Source organism: Protopterus annectens, chromosome 16.part0 (genome assembly GCF_019279795.1).
Source record: "Protopterus annectens isolate FY-2018-M chromosome 16.part0, PAN1.0, whole genome shotgun sequence".
In the NCBI taxonomy this organism is placed as follows: Eukaryota; Metazoa; Chordata; order Ceratodontiformes; family Protopteridae; genus Protopterus; species Protopterus annectens.
In genome coordinates, this window is record NC_056750.1 from 240585853 (window position 1) to 240612404 (window position 26552).

The 26552-nt window shown below is 36.0% G+C and overlaps 1 protein-coding gene across 1 annotated transcript in view; it reads left to right on the forward strand.

Annotated features, from left to right (window-relative positions):
* The window catches only part of LOC122790581 (extracellular calcium-sensing receptor-like), a 497373-nt gene that overhangs the window by 142439 nt on the left and 328382 nt on the right, over nucleotides 1-26552 (forward strand). Inside the window, exon 4 of the mRNA XM_044058106.1 lies at nucleotides 5665-5953. Within this exon, the coding sequence (XP_043914041.1) occupies nucleotides 5665-5953 (289 nt within the window). The remainder of the gene's footprint in view (nucleotides 1-5664; nucleotides 5954-26552) is intronic.

Sequence of the window (26552 nt, forward strand, 5' to 3'; positions counted from 1 at the left end):
GCAGGTATTCGGCTGGAAGGTTGTCATCAGAGGGTGTACAGGGTTTTAGCTTGTGAATTAGTTTCTGGATAAAGGATATTGAGATGGGTTTTATCTTGAAAGTAGGAAGATTGTCATGCTGGGAATTAGGTAGGTTAGTGTTTGTAGAAGTTAGCTGTGTGGCCAGGGTTTGAATGGTCTCTGTAAAATAGGTATTGAAGGCATTGGCAATTTCTAGATTGTTTTTGTTATCTGACTCTAGGGGTGGAGGGGTACTAGAGTGGCCGGGCTGAAGAAGGTTATTAATGGCAGTCCAAATTTTTGTGGATTCTTAGAGTGAGATTGTTGAAGTTTACTGTAATAGGCTTGTTTGTCAGAGAGAATGGCTTTTTTAGTAGTATTACGTAGTTGTCTAAAGTTTAGGTGTTCTGAGACATCTCTAGTTGCTCTCCATTTAGCCCATGATTTGTTTCTTATAAGTATTTTTTGTTTTGTGTCTTTTGAGAGCCAGGGAGCAGATTTGAACTTTATCCTAATAGATCTTAAGATCTTAAGATTTATATATTGTATCTAGTACAAATATACTAAGATTAGTTGTTTTGGCATTTCATATTAGCTATGATTTGGTTAGTCATTCTTCGTTTTATATATTGTATCTAGTACAAATATACTAAGATTACTTGTTTTGGCATTTCATATTAACTATGATTTGGTTAGTCATTCTTCGTTTTATATATTGTATCTAGTACAAATATCTTAAGATTAGTTGTTTTGGCATTTCATATTAGCTATGATTTGATTAGCCATTCTTCATTTTATATATTGTATCTAGTACAAATATCTTAAGATTAGTTGTTTTAGCATTTCATATTAGCTATGATTTGGTTAGTTATTCTTCGTTTTATATATTGTATCTAGTACAAATATCTTAAGATTAGTTGTTTTAGCATTTCATATTAGCTATGATTTGGTTAGTGATTCTTCGGTTTATATACTATATCTAGTACAAATATCTTAAGATTAGTTGTTTTAGCATTTCATATTAGCTATGATTTGGTTAGTTATTCTTCATTTTATATATTGTATCTAGTACAAATATCTTAAGATTAGTTGTTTTAGCATTTCATATTAGCTATGATTTGGTTAGTTATTCTTTGGTTTATATATGATATCTAGTACAAATATCTTAAGATTAGTTGTTTTAGCATTTCATATTAGCTATGATTTGGTTAGTCATTCTTCATTTTATATATTGTATCTAGTACAAATATCCTAAGATTAGTTGTTTTAGCATTTCATATTAGCTATGATTTGGTTAGTTAGTCTTGGTTTATATATTATATCTAGTACAAATATCTTAAGATTAGTTGCTTTAGCATTTCATATTAGCTATGATTTGGTTAGTTATTCTTCAGTTTATATATTGTATCTAGTACAAATATCTTAAGATTAGTTGTTTTGGCATTTCATATTAGCTATGATTTGGTTAGCCATTCTTCGTTATATATTGTATCTAGTACAAATATCCTAAGATTAGTTGTTTTAGCATTTCACATTAGCTATGATTTGGTTAGTCATTCTTCGTTTTACATATTGTAGCTAGTACAAATATCTTAAGATTAGTTGTTTTGGCATTTCATATTAGCTATGATTTGGTTAGCCATTCTTCATGTTTTATATATTGTATCTAGTACAAATATCTTAAGATTAGTTGTTTTAGCATTTCATATTAGCTATGATTTGGTTAGTCATTCTTCGTTTTATATATTGTATCTAGTACAAATATCTTAAGATTAGTTGGTTTAGCATTTCATATTAGCTATGATTTGGTTAGTGATTCTTCGGTTTATATACTATATCTAGTACAAATATCTTAAGATTAGTTGTTTTAGCATTTCATATTAGCTATGATTTGGTTAGTTATTCTTCATTTTATATATTGTATCTAGTACAAATATCTTAAGATTAGTTGTTTTAGCATTTCATATTAGCTATGATTTGGTTAGTTATTCTTTGGTTTATATATGATATCTAGTACAAATATCTTAAGATTAGTTGTTTTAGCATTTCATATTAGCTATGATTTGGTTAGTCATTCTTCATTTTATATATTGTATCTAGTACAAATATCCTAAGATTAGTTGTTTTAGCATTTCATATTAGCTATGATTTGGTTAGTTAGTCTTCGGTTTATATATTATATCTAGTACAAATATCTTAAGATTAGTTGCTTTAGCATTTCATATTAGCTATGATTTGGTTAGTTATTCTTCAGTTTATATATTGTATCTAGTACAAATATCTTAAGATTAGTTGTTTTGGCATTTCATATTAGCTATGATTTGGTTAGCCATTCTTCGTTATATATTGTATCTAGTACAAATATCCTAAGATTAGTTGTTTTAGCATTTCACATTAGCTATGATTTGGTTAGTCATTCTTCGTTTTACATATTGTAGCTAGTACAAATATCTTAAGATTAGTTGTTTTGGCATTTCATATTGGCTATGATTTGGTTAGCCATTCTTCGTTTTATATTTTGTATCTAGTACAAATATCTTAAGATTAGTTGTTTTAGCATTTCATATTAGCTATGATTTGGTTAGTCATTCTTTTTTTTTCAAAAGTAGGTTGTATTTTGCTTGAATTCGGGTAGACATATCAACTAAACATAGTAATTTGTTATCATCTGTACATGGTACAGTATTTATACATGTTGTAGATAAATAAGTTGAACAAGACGGGCTAATAACAGATCCTTAGGGAACTCCTGTGCCTTTAAAGTAGAACAAATGAAGGTCAAGGAGAGCATATGTTGGTTCAGTCACATGTGCAGGAAAGCAGAAGGCAATTTTATAAAGAAGATTTGGGAGAGAATCTGTCAACAGATAATACTTCAGTCATTTTCCTTTTGCCTTTTCACGTATGTTTTAGCCATATGTGTAAAACATGTTGTAAATTATATATTTAACTGTTACAATTTTGTTGGTGTTAAATATCCAGTTATGTAATTTTACAGCTTGTGTCTCAGTAGACATGCCACTCTAGCAAGGAGCATTTTTTTTAAATTTGTTATAGCCAAAAAGTCTGCACATTTCATGTCCACGCAGTCTTTAAGGACATGTTCTGTTAATTGGGAAGATAAACATTTGTCCCATTCTTCCTGAGTCCACTTCCCCTGGGTTGCATACTTTTAAAACCACCAAGATATGCCTAAGTGTTTTTGTCTTATGGAGTTTTTTTATGGTTGTAGACTCATTGGATTGGCCGGCATGGATGCTATTAAATATATCTGTTCCATTTCTGACCAAGTGTCTGCTGGCAATCTCAGTCTTTTTCTGGAAGGCCATCATGATGTGCACCAGGGTTGTGCTTTTCTATACTATACTATAGTATACAGACCTACTCTCTACTCTTTTATATGCCTCGGCTGTACTCTCAAACCTCAACAAATCTGAACTAGGTAAGCTGTCCCATGGCTACAATCATATTGCCAGATTCACCACTGGCTCCATCTATAGAACCAACTACTGCCAGAACCTGAAACAACTAGAGTGGCTAGAACTGCCCAGCTTAATTAAATTCAATCAACTCTTAATAGGGCACAATATTTTGTACCACCCTGAGGATACCCCTCACTTAAAAATATTATTAAGCCATATAGCAACCTAAGATCCCTATGGTCAGCCAATGAACTACTGGTCCAAACCCACAAAGCTAATGACTCTGCTGGTGAATCCTTGTTTGCCAACTTCATTGGCAAAACCTGGAATTCATTGCCAAACTATATAACCCTATTATCCTCCAAAAGTCTCTTCAAAAAAACCTCAATCAGTATCTCAAAGTGAATTGGCTATGCCCATGTACCAACCCTGATTAAGTTATAAACTAAAGACATATTCTGCAATTATCACAACTTGTAACTACATCACCAAGCTCTGCTTCCAATCTGATGTCTCTTACTTTTAATTGTCTGTCCATAAGAATTGTGAGTCCCTACTATGGAACACTACTAACCCATTGTATATAATCACTTTGTTTTTATAATTGCTTGCTAACTTCTGTGTAATCTATGTAAGTTTGTCTATGTGGAGCTTTTCTGCCTGGGCCTCTGCTGAAAATGGACATATATCCAGTCGAACTATCCTGGTAAACAAATGTAAAATAAATAAATACTATAACTCACTTAAATTTCTCCATCTTGGCAATCCAGAGGGGGTAATGGTTCATTTGTACACAACACAAGTATATCTTTCACCTTGATTAGGGAAACAAGTCTCTAATGTAGGTACATTGACAAGCTGTGAAGCAAGATTGAATTGTTAAAATTTGTTGAAATGACCACATTGTGCCTCCCTGAAAAAAAAAAAACACCAGTAAAACAAACTTGAGGCAGGGATGTTATTATGGCATGTTATTTTCATGAAAGATAAATAAGATTGAATTTCTTTCCTTACTCATGACTTTTGTTCAGGGCATCCTTGGTTCAAAAGGTAAGAAAATAAAAGTATATGAAGCATCTCAGAGTATCTAGAACCCCATGATACTGGGATTGGGTGTGGGGTGGGGGTAGTGTCCAGAAGCATGGCTTAATTCATTTACTACCACCATACATCTTACAGTGTAGTCCATTCTGGTTAAGCTGCATTAGAAGGATGGCGGAAAAGGCTGAAAAGCAAAACAAAGTCTGAAAAAAATATACAGAAATAATTAATCTGGACAGAAAAACAGAGGAGAAGCATTAAGGGATGCAGTGGGTACCAATGTGCAACAGGAGGAACCCACAGAGTCCCCTTTTTAAGGTTTCTTTTAACCTCAGGTTGGCTCAGTTGGTACAATCAGATAGCTGGAGTATATATAGTTAACTAAGTGGCTAGAGTGAGGGGTTACCGAGGCTGTCTGTTAGTTGAAAGTGAGTGACCCCATATGACGAAACACGGCCACTGACATGCTATAACATAGCCTCTGCAGTCTCAATTTGCCACACTTATTCAGTGGCTTCCAGTAATCACCCCACTTTAAAGTCACCAGCCACATCTGCTGAGGTAACTGCTTATTTTTTATGACTTTTTTACTATTTAACTTTATATAACCCAAATTTATTTCACCATCATCCATCCATCCATCCATCCATTTTCCAATAACCCCTTTATTATTAATAGGGTCACAAGACACTGGAGCCTATCACATCAGCTAATGGGTGTAATGCATTTAATGTCATTCTGGGCAGGGTATTGGTACATTTCAAAAAGCAACTCAGTGACATACTAAATGTATACCTATGAATAATTTGGAAATTGCCCATTACCCTACTAGATATCATTAGGAGTTGGTAGGAAACTGGATTTGCCAAAGAAAAAGCATATTGTTATAGAAAGAACATGTGAACTCCACACATAAGGCTGCAGACAAAAATAAAACTGGACTTTAAACTTCTTTTCCCTAACGTGCTTTTGTGCTTGCCTATTTTGTTAAGAAAATTTAATAAAACTCACCAAAGTTTAAACCTTTTGGTCAAAAAGATCTGATTTTTCTCAGATTAATAAATTAATTTAAAATAATTTGCTCTCAGGCTAACAAACTATTTTAGCTAATGATTTCAAGTGTATAAAGCGTTTTACTTTCTTTGTAAAGGTTTGTAAAGGATATACTAAACATATTTTAATGCTGCATTCACTTTGACAGGTTTCGGTTTCCTATATACCAGTGTTTACATGCAATGATATTTGCAGTTAATGAAATCAACAAAAACCCATTCCTTCTATCAAATGCCACCCTTGGATTTGGGATTTATGATTCCTGTGGGTTGGCTACAAGAGCTATTCAGGGCACAATGCAGCTTCTCACTGGTTTAAATCAACAGATCCCAAATTATCACTGTGCAACAAAACCAGTTGCAGCCATAATAGGTGATGCTGCATCAAGGATTTCCATTCCTGTAGCCCAGTTAGTGGGACTTTATGGACAGCCTCAGGTGAGTAATAGAGAAAGCCCATAAAAGTTTTGAGTTGCATCAGTGAAAAAGTTACTTTTTGATTATTGATGTCACATTGTTAGAAACAGCACAGGGATTTTGAACAAGTTTAACATACCATCTCAGATGTGGGTAAAAGCATAGCAGATAAATGAATGTATCTGCAAAAGCAAATCCTGTATATGTTAATTTTACTTCTAAATATTAACCTTTATTATCACATGAATGTAAATAAACTGTTAAACCAAGTAAGCATCAGTAAACGTTAAAAGCAATAACTAGATAAGTTATGATTTCCTGATGAAGCTGTTGAATGAGACAGAAACATACCCATTCTGTCTAACTTGCCAGTTATATTGTTTCACGTTATTTTTGTAGAAACCCAACCTTGTTTGAATGTATAGCCTTTTTGAAACTCTCTGGTGCTGTTGGTTGCTTAATCATCTTTGTACCTTTTCAAAGCCTTCTGTGGCCCTCTTATTCAGCTCAATCTAGAATCTTCTGTGGATGCCATAATTTGCTGTTGCACTTGTTCTAAACACCTTTCTTGACTCACCATGGCAGTTTCTCTAAAACTTGCACTGAAACTTTTCCTGTGTTCACTTAATGGATATTGAGTACTACTCTTTAAAGTGCCATGTTTTAGAGATTTATGCAAGATAGCTCTCTTGACAGTCAGGATTGTGCTCTGAATGTATGCGTTGGAATTTGTAAATCTTTGTTTATTTGTAGTAGTTTTTTTTCATGCTAAGAGCCATCAAACAAGACTATACTTCAGTGTTGTTTATTTTTACTATTTTTAAATACATATTGGTCAGTGGTCTGAGTTTCCTTAGCAACAACCCTAGTTATATAATTCAAAGCATTTACCATCCTTGCACCTCTCCAATGGCACCTTAAAAAGTTCATGTATTGCAAATAATCTGACATCAGGAAGATACTGATCCAACTATTTGATTCACCTACCTTTCCTTCGTGAACTTTTATCCTTGGTACTGCAAAGTCACTTCTAATCTCCAGTGTTCTAACATAATTAATTTCCTATACACAGTGAGAAATGTCAATTTACTGCAACAAGATGTACTCTGCGCTACCATTTTTGCAGCATCATAGCTTTTGTGAAGTCATTCATACATTTGCATGAATTGTTGGTCACTATAATGTGCATATTAAAAACTGTTTTTCTGCAGTATACTATAGTGCCAGCATGAGGTGCAAAACTTCATTCTGTGTATTTGGGAAATTAATGTGATTTTGATTTTCCTTTTTGATTAATTTCTGTGTAATTTTTTTTTTTTGCTTAACTGCTGTCTAATTCTGGGAAGTAAGAAATTGGTCTATGTAATTTTATACTAATGGCACAGGGATCGTGGCTAAAAAGGATCCATAGGCCAGCCCACCCAGGCAGGCAGATAATAAAGAATAAATAAAATAACAAAAAATAAATAAATCATGATCAGAAAATCAGGGACGAAGCCCCTGAAAATTAGCTACATGTGGTTAAAATCACAGATGCTAAAATTATCATAAATTATGCATATCCATAGCAGAGGTAATCAGCACTACAGAGACAAGTTGGATGCAGTTATGTTCTAATTTTATTTTATTACATTTTATGCAGAAATATTGATGTATGAGTAAAGAGGACAGAAATAAAGCAATAATTGTTGGTGGACGAAATCAACGTTATTAGCACAAAACTAATTTCTGAATGTGCAGCATGCTGTTTCATTGGTGATCTGTCTACTTCACAGCTTTCCCTATCAAAGGTTCAATCCTGACTTCTGGTCACTGTCTTTGTGTAGTGCATATTTTTCCCCACATGTACAGTATATGATTTTTCTGGGTACTCCCACTTCCAAAAACATGCTGGTGGACTGGCTATGCTAAACTGCTTTTGTGGTTCAAGTTTTGATTAAAATAGTTTATGGACCAGCCCACTTACCTGGTTAACACATTAAACAAATAAAATTAATTTACAGTAGTGTAAATGCTACTTTTCCAAAAAATCCTTTACAGAACAGAAAGCAAAATCAGACAATGTTCTGTGTCAAAAAGTATTGCAATGCTTTCTCTTAGAAATGCTATGGTAACCATACTGGAAAAAAAATAATAAATTCATAGCGTGTCACAACTGCAATGCAAACAGTAAACATCAGCTACTATTTTGCTGCTGTCCAGTGGCACTTAAAGGAAAACTCTACACTGAAACTCAAAAAAAAAAAATATATATATATATATATATATATATATATATATATAGAGAGAGAGAGAGAGATAGCTATATATATATATATGTGTGTGTGTGTGTGTGTGTGTGTGTGTATGTATATGTATATATAGATTCATAGATTTGTAGAAGGTTACTAGGCTAATGGCCCTAGAGCCCTTAAAGGCCTAGCCAGATTTATCCTTAGTTACTCCAATTGTTGGTTGTTAGGTGAGTGAGGTTTGTAGAGGTAAGGAACTATGATAGTTAATACTGACTTCCTCTGTCCAGGGGGGACATGTGCACCACCCCAGGAGTAAATTTTCCATCACCTATCCATTGATCTAGGTAACATTTGAGGAGGGTGACGGAGGTCTATGTTTCACATTAATTGGAAGCTTGTTCCAGAAAAGTGGCAGTCTCTGGGAGATATATCTATCTCTCCAGCATGACCTGTTCATAGAGGCCAGGGTAAGATCCCTGGAGTGAGTGACCCTTATGCAGTTTGATTTACGAATGTGTAGCATTTCCACCAGGGCTGGGTCAGAGACTGCCCTGTAAGCTAGGTACAGGTCACCCTTAGTAACATGCATGAGACAGAATACAGTGACAGGGCTTAAAGTATTTTTGCATAAGACTTGTTTTGTGAACCCTATAATTTCTTGATGAGATACCTCTGTGGTCTTTCCAGTTGTTGCAGGTGTCTGGTGAGGTACATGCAAAGCATTGTCCTCAATTACTGGCCTGATGAGGGCTGAGTATAATGGAATTATAACATCCTTAAATCTAGCTGCAATGTCTTTACTTAAAAGATGTGTCACATAGAAGGATTTCCTGACTACTGTGGATACGTGATGGTCAAAGTTCAGAATGGTATCAGCCTGAGTACCCAGACCACATACCACTGTGTCTACACTTATGGGGATGCTGTCTATAATGTAATTAGAGGGGATGTCAACTTTTCCAAAGGGAAATATAATGCCTTTTTTGCATTTAGCTTTAATCTATGGCTTTGGGACCAATCATTTGTCTGCTTTAACTCTTTTTGCAGTATATTAACATATTTGGGGGAGGAGCTGCGGTGGTGGTGCCGCTGTAGTGTTGTCACCTCACAGTAAGACGTTGTCCTGTTCGATTCTCAGCTAGAGCGTCTTCTGTGTAGGGACATGCGTGAATGGGTGTACCTTCGTTGAAGGTTGTGTGTCAGAGCCGGCAACTTAGCACATAAAAATCTACTGCCAATCATTAGTGGACCGGAGTTCCACTGTGGTGACCCCTAACTGGGAAAAGCCGAAAGACACAACAACATTAACATATTTGAGGGACTCAATGATTGCTCCCAATTCTCAATTGTCAGTGAATTTAGTTAGCCACAGGCCGTCCAAGTATGCCTGGACTTCTGAGAAATAAATTGCAAGCAGTAAGGGGCCCAGCACAAAACTCTGTGGTATGCCACTGGTGACTGGTCTTTTGCTAGAGGAGAAGTCACCCAATTTGACAGTATGTGTCCTTTCAGTGAGCCAGTTGTCTACCCATCTGGTAATGTAGTGGTTAAATTCCAACTGGGAGATTTTTCTCTATAATACCTGAGTTGGGGATTGTGTCAAATGCCTTGGCTAGTTCAAATTTGGCTGCATTCAATGCCTTTTCTTCGCCAGGGCCTTGGTGACTTTATCAAAGACGTCATCCATGTTTAACAGTTATGATCTACTTTTAAAAAATCTGAATTAGGTTGGGTCCAGAGTTTGGAGATTACCAATGTACTTCTTAATAAGGTCCATAATGATTCTTTCCATGGCCTTGCAGATGAAGTTAGTCAGGCATATGAGCCTATAATTCCCAGAGTCAGTTGATGGTCCCCCTTTGGGCAGAGGAATTACTGTTGCTGTCCTCCTTTCTGCTGGAACATAGCCAGTTCTCAGGTTATGGTTAAACAGGGATTCTAGTGGTCTGCTAGGTTTTTTTTCTTTTTTTTCATGTTTTAAATTGTTTAAAAGGCAAACTGTGATGCTGTCTGCTCCCATTGATGCCTTGCATTGGCCTTGGATAGTACCGAGATGACCTTCTCTCTTGAGATAATAGGCTGCGGAATGGTGGCAGGTATATTTTGGGGGATGACAGGGGAGGACAGGGGGGGTGAAGTTTGCTCCATATCTTTCAGCTCTTAGGTTGGCCATTACCTCTGGTTGAGTATGGGTGGTGCCATCCGCAACCACTTCAATGCATAGCTGGGTATTCCGTTTTAGATTTTAGATGTAGTTAAAGCATTCGCTTTGATTATCCTTAGCTAGGAAGGCTATTTTCACTTTGTAATTAGCTTTGGAGGACTTGACAAGATCTCTAATTTGTTGTTTAAGCTATAGAGGGATTTATAAGCCAGTTCCTGCTTGTTCTTGTGCATTATTATTTTCTCTAGTTGTGTGGCCTGTTTATTCTAGGGGTTCACCAGGGTGGCTTGTTATTTCAACAAGATCTGGTTTTAATCTGGTCAGGTACAGCCGATTCTATACAACTGCTTAAGTGGTTATACAAGGCATTGGTGTACACCTCTGCAGAGGAATCCAGGTTATCTACATTTGAGGGTGCTTTGAAACTTCTTATACCATCACTAGTAGATGGTAATTTGTCTTTGGAAAATTCTTTAGCATTTTTGAGTCTGGTGTGGTATCTGGTCTTATAATTACATCGAACAAGACTGATTTATGATTCTGTCTGGGGGGGTGCAATGCTCTCCCATATCTTAGTATTCTGTGCTACTTTGATGCATCAGTATCATTCTGTTTCTTGTTATATTTTAATGTCGATTTTAATATGCTGTACAACAAATGACCATCATGGGACCTGACCTCTTGATGTGATCTCAACTTCTTAGCTCAACATTTCTGAACAAAGCCAAAAATAATGGGATGACAAATACGTAAAGTCAGGGACAAATTTTAAATATCACTCTAAAATCCCTTAAAAAGTTTAAAGTAATAGGTTTTGTATCAATATGCATCTTCTGAACAATAAGATGTATGAAACTTTATTGGCTTACTATCCTCAGTGATTTAGCAGAAAATCAAAAATTTATGAGAAACAGGCAAAAATATTAAGCAAAATTAGAGACACTCTGCAAAACCTGGTCCAGGCCAAGCAGTGGTCATTAAAACTTAGGGGAAGAGAACATGGGAGACAACTGCTGATGGGCTAAGGTCCTATATAGTGCAAACTGAAGATGGCACCATTGTGGCGAACATAACCAGAAGCATATCCAGGCCATTCCTGAACAGTGTCAAAGTGAATATTGTGTACCGGAGACCCATACCCAAGTGTTCAAGTCAAGGAATTCTAATTTCTTTAAAGGCTCTACAGGTTCTAAATCTAAAATGTGTTCCCAAGGCTAATTCTGAGTGTTGCTGAAACAAACATGACTGTTCCTGGTTCTACTTTGAATGTTACAGTGAGAGACAGAATTCAAAATGGTTTAATTATCTAACAATTGTTTCTCTGTGGGTTCCGGTCCAGTTTGAACTACTTAAAGTGCTTGTGAAATCTCAGTACCACTAAATTATTATGATACCAGTTAGCTGACTGGCTGTTCTTCTTGTATGTAAACGTAAATGACTTGCAGTTGAAAATTGCTTATACACCTCAAATGCTACTATTACAATGCACTTGCCTGCCGAAAGTGTGTAAACGTTTTTAAAGTGCTTTTGTACAGTTTGATAGCTTTTATGCATGATCAAATTGTGCAATGAAGAAAGCTTAGCTAGTTTTAGAGAGAGTTCTCTCTCCTGTTCTCTCTCTGTCTGTCTCTCTTTCTTTCTTTCTGTCTCTCCCTTGGAGTGGAATGTGATGATAAAAAGTGTGCACAGCTTTTTACATGTTTATAATATAGACATGGCTATATAATATATTGTTGTATCTTTAAGAACAAATCAGTCCTGTAAAGCATTGAGTCTGGTGCTTCAGTTGAGGTGCAGGTGGAGATGAGAGATGAAGCTTTTAACTGCCTTTCTGTAATGCTGCCATTTTGTGAGTTACTAAAGTTACTGTTCTACTTCAAGTGCTGGTGCCTGATACTGTTAATGTCACTGAAAAAGATGACTGGTCAACCATTTGTGTAACTTATGTGCATGTAGCTCTAAAATGTTGGTGCTTCTGTTGTTTTGCAGTCTGGTATCCTGTATAACCATACAGTCTTAAATACATGCTGATGAAACTGGTCACAAAAAAGCAGGTCTCTCATTATTTAGGCCATCCTGCATATCCAAATGTTACACTAATAAACATGTCTTGGGGATTTCAGCAGAAAACGAATCACACAAAAAAGCTCAAGCAGATAGAGGACTAATGTGCTGCCTCCATTCAGAGGCAAGGCTTGCAGAAATGTAATAGGTGTGGGATGGAGCAAGGTGTTAGGGGTTGTGGTTGGGAAGTGCAGTTCCAATTCTTTCAGCACCTGAAGTGGTATTTTTATTTCCTTCAAAGTAATTTTTCAAATTATGACCCCTTCTAAATCCAAATTTCAAATTCCTACAGAACACCTCCAAACTATTAGGCATACTTGAGAATATATCCCAATACCTCTCAACAATGTTTTTCATTGCCAGCTGGCTCACTGACAGGACCCACACTGTAAAAGTTGCAGACACCAAATCTGACCTCAAGGCAGTGATAAGTGGAGTGCCACAGGGTTCCGTCCTGGGACCTCACCTGTTTGGTATCTACTTCTCTGAAGTACAGGCTAACACAGAAGCCCTCTGGCTGATGAAGTTCGCAGATCACTGCAAACTAGGAGCCATAGTCAAGTCCCCAAATGATATGGACATCCTACAGAAAGGCATCACTGAGACAGATGTCTGGTGTCAGTGCCATGGCCTCAAGCTCAATGCCAAAAAGTGCAGTGTCATCCCCTTTGGTAAAAACTCTGTACCAATGAACTACCACATAGGCAGCAATCTACTTAACACCGAATGCATGATAAGAGACCTTGAGTCCCAAGTGGACGGTATTCTCTCCTTTGATAGTCACATCGCCACAGTAGTCAGGAAGTCCTTCTACATGGCACACCTCATCATAAAAGGGTTCTCATCCAGGAAAAAAGAGGTCATTGTTCCCCTCTACTCGTCACTCATTAGACCAATTATAGAGTACAATGCCCCTTTTGGAATGTACCTCACAAGACATCTGCAGCAGCTGGAAAGGCCACAGAAGTGCCTCACAAAGAGGATTACTGTCCTCAAACAAATGCCCTATACTGACCACCTCAAAAAACTCCAGCTTTACTCCATAGCATATCGCCTACTCTGAGGTGATCTCTGCCTAACATATAAAGCTATGTCAAACCCAGAGCTGATGGACATGCTACACCTAAATCCTCCAAGCTACATGCTCTAGGGACCTAAACCTTGTCACTACAATAAACAGGACATGCTGGAGGGATAGATTCCTGTCCCAGAGACTTCCTATACTCTTGAACAAGCTACCCATCTATGTCAGGCACAGTTCTTCATTAGCACTCTTCAAGAAAAATCTTGATGAGTGGATGGGAAACAGGAAATACACCCCACGGATCACTTCTGTGTCTCTGCTGGACAGTGGCATGGGAAAATAACTTTCTTGGGTGGCGTAAGCTATGGTACCTTGCTGGCTAGGCTTACGTAGGCCCTTGGGCCGATAGCCTAGTACCTACCTATGAACCTATGAACCTGGGTACCCCCATGAAAGTCTATAACAAAAAAAAAAAAAACAAGGTGTGAACCAAGACCATGGGAGATGTTTAGGTGGGAATAGGGAATATTTTTTTGTTATAGACTTTTCATGGAGGTACCCAGGTAATGAAAAACATTGTTGAGAGGTATTGGGATATATTCTCAAGTATGCCTAATAGTTTGGAGGTGTTTTCTAGGAATTTAAAATTTGGATTTAGAAGGGGTCGTAACATGAAAAATTACTCTGAATGAAATAAAAATACCACTTCAGGTGCTGAGAGAATTGGTACCAACAAATGTGGAATGTGTCCTCAGTGTCCCTTTTTAGGAAACACAAAATAACTATGCCACTGGAATTCATTAAGAAAGTTGAAGGCTAGAGGATATTTTAATTGTCATTCAAAAGGGATGGTATATCTGGCTTAGTGCACAACCTGTTTTGCATACTGTGTGGGCAAAACAGAAAGGAAACTAAAAGAATTTACAAACACACTTATGACATTAGTAAAGGCAAAGAGAATAATGCCTTGTTTAACCATACTTTAGTGTGTTCGGGATATAGTTTTAAGTTTTGGGTTTTGGAGCAGGTCAAAAAATTTGATAGAGATTGTGACTGGGAAACTAGTCTGGAATTTAGTGAACTTAAGTGGCAGATGAGAATGTGGGCTTGTTCTCTCCCCATTTTGAATGGCCATTATTCTATTACATCTGCCCTGAAGTTAAGGGAGTTGAAATGAAGATTTATGAACTATGCTCCTACCTTATGTTTTTTAGAATAATGTTTTTTTTAACATGTTTTAAAATAATATATTTCCATATTTACACAAAGCATTGTTTTATAATGTTTATAAGTAATTTTTTCTATAAAGCAATTCACTTTGTGTACTTTCATGGACCACATGTTCTAATTTGATTGTTTTTACAGAATGCATAATTAACCAATAGAATTATGTGTTTTTGAAACGGTTAATTGATGGAGTTATTTAAATGCTTGGTGCTTTTTTTCACAGTATTCTGATGAAGTTCCCTGTGCAGAATAAAAGTGCTTAAGCCACTGTGTTGTGAGTTGTATTAAATTTTATACTTGATTATTTGGTACAATTACCTTGCCTTTATTGGGACCAGAGTGCCGGACTACTGGTGATTTTGTTGTGTTCACTCAGTTCTTTCCACCTTTCATTTGGTTATTAGTACTATTTTGATGAAGATGTCTGGATCTGGTTCCTGAGGCAGTGTATTGATGGCGAGAGGTGAACGGTCTCTTTTGGGGAACTAACCAAGCTTATTCAGTTGTTTTCACAAGAGGATTCACTTAGGATTGAATTGGATGATTTTGTTCCTTGTTTCCAACCTGTACAAAGGGAGGTGATGTCATTTCCAGGATCACCATTAATGGAAAATAATGGCGTTTGTACTTCAATGACTATGGTGTCACAGAAAAATCATGTTAACAACACAGTAAATTCCAAGCAGTGCTTTGAAGTGAAAACCAGACTAGGAATGGTACAACAGACTAATGGGATGGATGACTATTATACGGATTTTGACTTGAGTGCATGGTTATCTCGAGGAATCTCGAGTTAGAACAGATTTCTACCAATGAACAATTATCCTACCAAGGTATTATTTATTGTTTGAAGGACAAACTGTTGAAATATAAGGTGTTATCCTTAGACAATTGTTTTTTGCAGCAATGCCTTGAGAGGAAATATGTGCCAAAGGGTCTAAGATTAACCACATTTTTGAACAATGCATTTGAAAGGACTAATTTTTTTAACAATTTGGTTAATGCTTTTAATAAGTGTGGTCTAGCTGTTTTGCAGATTATTATTAAAAACAATGTTTTAGTGATGGAAGGTTCGCATAAAGAGATTATGGAGTTGAACAAAAAAGCTGAGATGGATTTGTTACATTCTGTAAATGAATTCAGATTAAAATATATGTGAATGTGTTCAAGGATGTGGACAGGGTGATGGAAGTATTACATTGGAATGGGATGAGAAGTATTACAAAAGTGGGAAAGCGTATTCTGTATACCTCTCCAAACATTCCAGTTCCAACTACAGACAAGATTACAACTCAAAGTTGGGGTCAGGTAACATGGGGAAGATAATATGGCTGATGTTAAGAATAATAATAACAATTGGGCACAGGGCCTTTAGACTATTTCCCTGTCAGGTGCTCACCAAGGTTACAGAACCTAACTGTGTAGCCGTCTTATGCGCAAGTGACTAGGAAAGCCTCCTATGTGCCCCATTTTCAATGAAAACAGACAGGCATGGGCAAGAGGAATTAGAACCTGGCATAAGTAATAATATTCAAGTGGATGGACCCATATTTAAATTAGAGAACTTTCATATTTTTAACTATAGTGGGATTGATTTAACCAATACCCATTTTGATTTATTTAAAAAAGGGCTTTCCTTTGTACCCACTAGATCAGGATGAGTAGCTATAATGGTTCTGGACACCAAATTGTTTGTTAGAAGTCTAAATTTAGAGTTTTTTTTGGGGGGGACCCTATTGATTGCACTAATCATCTTAAGAAAAAGAATACTTTTAACCCACCCATCCACTCAGTTCTAACAAATTTTGAAGCATTAGTGGAGAGAAATATTTTTATTTATATAGTGATGGGAAATACCAAGAAGTGTCATAAAATTAAATTAATTTGGCATATCAAAACCTGGATATGTATCTTGAGGATAACTTATTGCAAGGGGCTATTGATAGGCAACTGTTTGAATTTTTGAGGGTACCCAAACCAGTGTTTCAGGGTATTTTTAGTATCCCCAAAGTACATAAAGATGTCTTTAACCCACATTTAAGGCCAATTGTTTCATCTATTGGGTCAAAAACACAACCTATGGCCATTTACGTTGTCAGTAAATGCAAACATTTTATAGTTTATAAGAACACATTCTTATTGATTCATGGGACTTTTTGGCCAGATTTGGAGGAATTTAATTTAACCCTGATTATGTGATTTTATCTATTGATATCAAGGATTTATTTAGTGTTATTCCTCATGCCAATGGTTTAACCTGTTTTGATGAGGTTATTGTTAATTTCAGATTTTTGTCCCCCCAAGAATTTAGACTGGTGTTGGAAAATATGGAGTGGGTACTTAAAAATAATTTCCTATTTTTCCAAGGTGAGTACTACAAACAAATTGGTGGGGTAGCCATGGTGGTGTCTTGTGCCCCCATGTTTGCTAATATAGTGTTACTGTACTGGGAACAACATTTTGTATCTCCATCAGCTTTTTATGAGTATGTTAGGGCATACTTTCGGTACCTGTATGACATATTCATTGTTTGGAAGGACCCCATGAATACAATAGAGTCCTTTATAGACTATATTAATCACACTACAAGATTTTTTGAATTTACCCATATTATGGGATTGTTTAACATCAAGAAAGATGTTAACAACTAGAGATATGTTTTGACCCTATACAGGAAGAAACATTTCTCAAATTTTTATCTACATTTTAAAAGCGAACATCCTTTCTTTCAAAAAAGAAATATTATTAAGGGTCAAATGGTTAGGGCAGCCCGCAAGACATCCATAAAGGAGGATTTAGCCCAGGAATTATGCTATATTGGAGAACATTTTGTCAAAAGTGGATAGCCTGAACACTTTAGTATTATCTATTAAGGAAGACATATTGGACGGTTGGGGCACAAGGTATCTCCCTATTTTGATAAACTGTGTTATATGATGGGTTACCACAGGGGTAATATGGAAGGTGTAAACCAAGACCATAAGAGATGTTTAGGCTGGAACAGGGAATCTTTTTTTGTTATAGACTTTCATGGGGGTACCCAGGTAATGAAAAACATTGTTGAGAGGTATTGGGATATATTCTCAAGTATGCCTAATAGTTTGGATGTGTTCTCTTGGAATTTTAAATTTGGATTTAGAAGGGGTCATAACTTAAAAAATTACTTTGAAAGAAATAAAAATACCACTTCAGGTGCTGAGAGAATTGGTAGCTACAAATGTGGAATGCCCTCAGTGTCCCTTTTTAGGAAACATGAAAGAACTATGCCACTGGAATTTAGTAGGAAAGTTAAAGGCTAGAGGATATTTTAATTGTCATTCAAAAGGGATGGTATATCTGGCTTAGTGCACAACCTGTTTTGCATACTATGTGGGCAAAAACAGAAAGGAAACTAAAACAAAGAATTTACAAACACACTTATGACATTAGTAAAGGCAAAGATAATAATGCCTTGTTTTAACATACTAGTTTTAAGTCTTGGGTTCTGGAGCAGGTCAAAAAAATTGATAGAGGTGGTGACTGGGAAACTCGTCTGGAATTTAGTGAACTTATGTGGCAGTTGAGAATGGGGGCTTGTTCTCCCTCCAGTTTGAATGACCATTATTCTATTACATATGTCCTGAAGTTAAGGGTATTGAAATGAAGATTTATGAACTACGCTCCTACCTTATATGTTTTAGAATCATGTTTTTTAACATGTTTTAAAATAATATATTTCCATTTTTACACAAAACAATGTTTTATAATGTTCATAAGTAATTCTTTCTAAAAAGCTATTCATTTTGTGTACTTTCATGGGCCACACTTTCTAATTTGGTTGTTTTAGGGAATGTATAATTAACCAATAGAATTATTTGTTTTTGAAACTAATTGATGGTAAATTCTTGATGCTTTTTTCACAGTATTCTGATGAAGCTCCCTGTGCGGAATGAAAACACTTAATCCAGTGTATTCTGAGTTGTATTAAATTTTATACTTGATTATTTGGTGTAATTACCTAGCCTTTATTGGGACCAGAGTGCCGGACCGGGTGTTTTATCTGGATTACTAGTGATTTGTTTGTGTGCACTCAGTTCTTTCACCCTTTCATTTGGTTATTGTGATGAACTGGCCTGCTGTCAGGAAGTTTAAGAAGTCCCTTTCTGTACAACTCTTCAAGGGAGCTGCTTGTAAATAATGCAGGGATAATGGCTAAATTCTTTGAAAGGCTTAAAAGACTAAAAATGCTTATAGCCTTGCCACTGTTTTCCTTGTCCATGTAACTCTTCTTAGTCTTTTTGCCAGTCTGTGTAATCTTTTTTTTTTTTAACTTACTTCCATTTCACTTTTTCTTTGAAAGAAATTTGATTTTAAACCTTTAAGAAGCAATTGCTTGTAACGAAACTGATTTACAATCCATGTAAATTGATATAATGTGAACCTGATACTTTATTAGAAAAGAACTGTATAACATTCAGTTTTATAAAAACTGTGTAATAGCTGTATATGAACTTTCTAATTTTTTTTCAGTTATGTAAACCTCTCAATTCATCATATTTAAAGTGTATAGCATTTAAGATTACTTGTACTGTTTATTGTCTCTGAACCATTGTCATGGCTGAAAAGGGGTTTTGGACCAATTCATTTACCTGGTTACCAGACAGTAAATGCATAAATAAATAAAAACAAACAAATACAAAGGCCAGTTTCTAACTTCCCTTATAATTCACAAACAGTTCATCTCCCATGTGCCCCATGAAAAGAAACACAGCTCCCTTTCTGTCCTGATTAAAAACTTTTACAACTCAAAAATAAACACAAAACAAGAGTAAAACAAGACCTAATAGATGTAAGCACACAAACCAAAAGATCAGATATACTCATGCTGCAAGCATTTGATAAACTGAAGAACTGTTGGTGTGTTACTTGTATCTGTATCAGGGCTTAAACTCCTTTCCCCAATTGTCTGTGGCCCAACAAAAAGTCCATTTTCCTGTCCCTGGAATAAGAGTGCTAGCAAAATGCAACTTATTCCTGCCTCACAGCATAACCCTGAAGGGCTTAATTCTGCTACTTGACCTTGGGTTGCTATGTCAGAGTCAGAGTCAGGGTTTCATTGGTCTCCTGAATGAAAAAATGATACAGATTAGCATCAACACTCAGTATATTGATCCCAAACCACTGAACTCCAAAAATCTGAAATGCACATAAAATACATAAACATCATATGCAAAGCTATGACCCCTCACCCCCACATTTCTAAATGTACTAACACTGAAATGACACACTTTAGAAAAAACACCTATATCCCTCCTACTGTGTGGTCTTGCTGTACAATAGTACACCATTCAGATGAAAGGAATGATCAATATAATATTTGCAATGAACTGATCATCAATGTAACACCTATAAAAGACCTAAATGTCTAATGTCTCCATCCCACTGCATCATGGGAGCTGGCCCAAGGTAAAAACAAACGAAATTAGCACTTCAATAAAACAAGAGTAGAAGAAATCAAAAGTAGAAAGCAGTGTGGGTATATAAAACAAAAATCAGATATAATCACATTGCAATCTGGCAGCTCTCCAACAAAATCTTGAATTAGTTCTTCCTGCAGGTCATGGTTAGCACTGAAATGTGATATCTTCATATGATGAAGAAATAAAAAATAGACTCCATGATGCCAACACTCCATATTAGACTAGAAATAATGTTCATGTATAAAATGCGTCTATATCAGATTATGGAAAGCTGACAAGTTCGAAGCACTAAACTTCTAACTTGAAAGTTCAAAATCTGACAACGTCGAATGTCAAAAAAAAAAACATAAAAACACTGAACACCCAAAACAAACAAACAAAAAAAACGCTCTATGTAGGCGGTACCCCCCACAACCCTCGCTACTTAAATATACCAACTCCGAGATCGCACTACAGTGCAGTAAAGGGAAAGCCTCCCTTCCCGCACTCTATGGCAATCTCCGTTCTACATTTCAACATTGTTAGACTTTGAACTTTCAACTTCTAAGTTTAGTGCTTCGAACTTGTCAACTTTTGACATTATGATATAGACCCGTATAAAATAGAGTACCAGCTTGAACAGATGCTGGCCACTAAAGTCTTTCAAGCTAAAATTGTTTTATTCCAAAATATAGCAAAGGTGTTTTACAAAGCAAGGAAATATTCTAGCATCAGAGGTATCATTTTAAATGAAAATCATCCTACTTCATTTTAATAGAGCTCATCTTTTTGGGGTTAGATTGTTAGCAGACCAGCTGCTTCTGGTTCTACTGTTATTAGGAGGGAGAGGACAGCAGATTGCATAATGAAAGAGTTACTGACTCATCATAATTCTACTGCCAATGAATGACCAAGTATGAGGAGAACAAGAAAAGGGATGCCATGATTAAAGACTAGTCATCATAATGCTGCCACACAGGGGTATGTGGAGAAGGTATGATAGGGCAGTTTGTAACACATAATACTGCAGCACTAGTATTATACAAAGGACAGCCTAGAAGGACAGTCACTAGTCATCATAATGCTGCCACACAGGGGTATGTGGAGAAGGTATGATAGGGCAGTTTGTAACACATAATACTGCAGCATTAGTATTGTATGAAGGACAGCTTAGTAGGACAGTCACTATTCATCATAATGCCGCCACACAGGGGTATGTGGAGAAGGTATGATAGGGCTGTTTGTATCACATACATTAGTATTATATGGAGGACAGCCTAGTAGGACAGTCACTAATTCATCATATAATGCTGGCTGCCTTGTACATGGGGTAGTTAACTAACTCATAATACCGCAGCCTTGGTATATGTGCAGGACAGCATGAGGACAGTTACTAACTTATTTAATGGTAAAAACCAAGGATACGTGTAGGAGAGCATGATGAGAAAAGTCAGCTAAAGATAGAAAACCACTGTCAGACAGCTCATTCATAAACTGTTACAAGAAATATTTAAACCTCTTTCAATGCATAATGTATGCAAACAAATATAATTACTACATGCTAATGAAATGGGTGTAAAAACATAATGCAAAGAAAAAAAACAGTAACAAACAGATACATGGAATATGGTGGCAGAGGGTCTCATTCTTCTAATCTATGAACTATTTTGCACTAAAGGGTTAGATTTAGTGTACTTAGTTTCATGATTCATGCCTTTCACATATCACACTGCCACAGTGCAGCCCTTACAATGTCTATATGCACACAGACACACTCACACACATGTATATATAAATAACTATATATATGTATATACATATGTATTTCCAAAATCATACTGGAGAAACAACTATATAAAACAAAGGTTAACCTGACTTTGGAAATTCAAATAAAGTAAACAGTACCTTTAATAGCTTTCAGCCTGCATTGTTCCTCCAGGATGCAGGTTGTGGCCTCTGTAATCAATTATTCTCAATGACTGAAGTGCACAGGTTACACTTCACAGATTATTTCTGCCTGGGCTCTTCCAAACATGCATCAAGGCTTTTTTTTAAATGGAGGTCTATGTAAGGAATTAACTTCCTGATTTCTGATAGCAGACTACTTTCATATGTATACCCTTGACTGTGAACTAGTGTATTGTTAGCTAAATAATGCTGTAAGAATACTTTTTACATTTCCTACTATGGTGTATGTGTACATATACATATATATATATATATATATATATATATATATATATATATATGGCCCTACTGCTTTTAGTCAAATTGCATTTGGTCGAAAATGATTTCAGGCAGCCCACTTCACCGAAAATGCATTTCACTGAAAACCCATTTGGTCGAAGATGGAATATAGCCCCTACATTGCAGTGTGACCCTGGAGTGAGAATATAAAGTTAGGGGAGTGGGGGGCACAGACCCTCACATTGGAGGGTTTGGGGGGCATAGCCCCCCCCACATAATTGCAGTGTATTCACTAGTATATGCTTGTGTATCCATTAAAAATACATTGAAACATATGTCAGTAAAAACTAGTTGCAAAATGTATAATATATATGTATATATACACACACACACACACACACACACACACACACACACACACACACACACTCACACACACACACACACACACACACACACACACACACACACACACACACACACACCACACACATGCACATGCACACATTTACATTTAATGTAAAGTACAATCCCTCTACAACCAACATGTTGCAACTAATCCTCCCGGTGCATAAATCATGGATCTTGAAATCATAACAATGGGCTATTGACCCTGGACAAGCTATAAGCACTCCTGTTGTCTAGACTGAGCCTATGGATCACTGTACACTGAAAGGGTTGGAGTAATAGTGCCCAGTGGCACAGTTTGATGCTGCTATCAACCTGCTAACTTAACCATTGTAAAAGGACATGATCTGTTAACATATTGAAGTGCCTACATATGAAATGATATTGCATGAGAATGAAAAGCCCGATTTACAGTTAACTACTCTTTTATAATAGATGAGCATCTTGTTTCTCCATCGCTTAACTTCATGCTGCCTCTTGCAGAAACTTCAACTTGCAACCTCTTGAAAGAACTCTCTGCTTCCTTCTATGGCTTTAATACATTGATAAAGTAAATTTACTCTGCCTTTCTTGTCTATTTGTCCAGTTCTCCTTTAAGCTATGAAATAACTTGCTATACGAGGTGACTAAAGGAACAGAACAAATAGCCAGCCATCTGTTGCTGTCAAAGCCTTTCAGAACAATATTAATGAAGTTAGCACAGAACCATATTTTGTGTGGTCGCCTAGGAATGGATAAGACAAAGGTCATAATTTTAACCTGATGCTGCCTGTCTAGTATTATGATGGAAATACTTACCTTGAGTTAAAAATGCCAAAAGACAGCACCAAACACATGATTTTGGAACACCATGGTATCATTAGTAGATAAAAATCCTTCAGTATATATATATATATATATATATATATATATATATATATATATATATATATATATATATATATATATAAAACAATAGCCATTACAGATTCACAGATGAAGTCAACTAATTGATATCAGTATATAGTGGTAAATGATTGTATAACAAAATTCCCTGAGGCAATTTCCTTATGAAGACTTAATGACTAGCCTGTAGCCAAAGAACTAGTACTACCTTTTTCCCAGAGATGAAATTATCTAAGAAAATCTTATCAATGTATGCACCCTTCAATCAAAATTATAAACATGCATCTTATTCTAATTCATACCTGCACTTTCTAAGTGGACATCCCTATTATCAAAAGAAAGGTATAGTAAAGGGGCAACTAATAAGGGGATCCCGGATGTCTAGTACCCTGGAGGCCTTTTATGAAGAAATTGAAACTTTAAAAGGTTTCTTTCTTGAGAAGGGGTATCCAATTGCCTTTGTTAATGAAATGATTCAGGAGGTTAGTAAGGAGAGGGATAGACTGTATTTTCCCTTGTTAGGAACTGGTTTGAAAAATGAGTCTCAAAAGACAACTAAAGATGTCTCTAAGCTAAGAAATAGTTTTATGTACACATTTGCAGCTAATTCAGATAAAATTGAACAAGTTATTTTTAGGTATTGGCCTGTTCTTAATTTACAGTAAGACATAAAACCTTATGTTCCATCTTGCCCTCACTTTGTCAGGAAGAGGGATATGAATTTAAAAGAATTGCTGGAGGCCAAGCAAGATACGAAACAGGATAGAACAAGAAAGAAGCTTGGAACTTTCCCTTGTGGGAATTGTAGACAATGCCATGCTATGTTAAATGGGGGGATGTTACATTTACCCTCTAGGAAATTCAGGTACAAACCTTTGAAATACTACAATTGTGGGGCGAAAGGTGCGGTATATTTAGGGTTTTGTGAGGCTTGTAGAGGGTTTTATGTGGGTAAAACCAAGCGAATTTTTAGAAGAAGAGTATCTGACATTTAATGATATCACCAACCATAAGGAAAGCAATGCTTTTTATAAACACTCCTTGATTTGTGAAAATATGCGTATAAAATTTATTATACTTGAACAAATTGTACCGGATGTTAGAGGTGGTAGCTGGGAAACTAGATTGGAATATCGGGAATTATTCTGGCAGTTGAAACTTGATGCCAGTAAGTTTCCTGGCATGAATGAAAATATTAACATAAATAGTGTTTTAAAAATGAGGCAATCTAGATTGTAATAATCCAAAATTTTAATATTTAGTTTTGCCAGCTAATGGAAGTTCATTTTTTATGATAGTTTTTATATATATTGTATTAAGTTTTTAGAAATGAAAGTGTTTATACTTTGTATTTAATATCCATGTATTTTATTTAATAAATTGGTTTAATTAATGGGGTCATGTGATTTTGTAAAGAGTATAAATTAATAGAAGTGGAGCAGTATTTGTTTCACCTTGATAAAGCTCGGTAGTAGCCGAGCAAAAGCGCTTGGTTGTATATTTTTTATTGCATTCAGCATCGTTAACTGGATTTAATAAAGGCTTTACTATTATGCTGCGTTTCTATATATATGTATATATACATATGGATTTCCAAAAGCACACTGGAGAAACAACTATATAAAACAAAGGTTAACCTGAGTTTGGAAATTCAAATAAAGTAAACAGTACCTTTAACAGCTTTCAGCCTACATTGTTCCTCCAGGATGCAGGTTGTGGCCTCTGTAATCAATTATTCTCAATGATTGAAGTGCACAGGTTACACTTCACAGATTATTTCTGCCTGGGCTCTGCCAAACATGCATCAAGGTGTTTTTTTTTTTAAATGGAGGTCTATGTAAGGAATTAACTTCCTGATTTCTGATAGCAGACTACCTTCATATGTATACCCTTGACTGTGAACTAGTGTATTGTTAGCTAAATAATGCTGTAAGAACACTTTTTACATTTCCAACTATGGTGTATGTGTACATATATATATATATATATATATATATATATATATATATATATATATATATATATATGGGTCTACTGCTTTTAGTCGAATTGCATTTGGTCGAAAATGATTTCAGGCAGCCCACTTCACCGAAAATGCATTTCACTGAAAACCCATTTGGTCGAAAATGGAATATAGCCCTTGCCCCACTGCAGTGTGACCCTGGAGTGAGAATATAAAGTTAGGGGGGGTGGGGGTACAGACCCTCACATTGGAGGGTGTGGGGGGCATAGCCCCCCACATAATTGCAGTGTATTCACTATTATATACTTGTGTATCCATTAAAAATACATTGAAACATATGTCAGTAAAAACTAGTTGCAAAATGTATAATATATATGTACACACACACACACACACACACACACACACACACACACACACACACACACACACACACACACACACACACACACACACACACACACATACACACACACACACATGCACACGCACACATGCACAAATTTACATTTAATGGAAAGTACAATCCCTCTACAACCAACATGTTGCAACTACATCTCCCAGTGCATAAATCATGGATCTTGAAATCATAACAATGGGCTATTGACCCTGGACAAGCTATAAGCACTCCTGTTGTCTAGACTGAGCCTATGGATCACTCTACACTGAAAGGGTTGGAGTAATAGTGCCCAGTGGCACAATTTGGTGCTGCCATCAACCTGCTAACTTAACCATTGTAAAAGGACATGATCTATTAACATATTGAAGTGCCTACCTATGAAATGATATTGCATGAGAATGAAAAGCCCGATTAACAGTTAACTACTCTTTTATAATAGATGAGCATCTTGTTTCTCCATCGCTTAACTTCATGCTGTCTCTTGTAGAAACTTCAACTTGCAACCTCTCGGAAGAACTCTCTGCTTCCTTCCTGGCATTAATACATTGATAAAGTAAATTTACTCTGCCTTTCTTTCCTATTTGTCCAGTTCTCCTTTAAGCTATGAAATGACTTGCTATACAAGG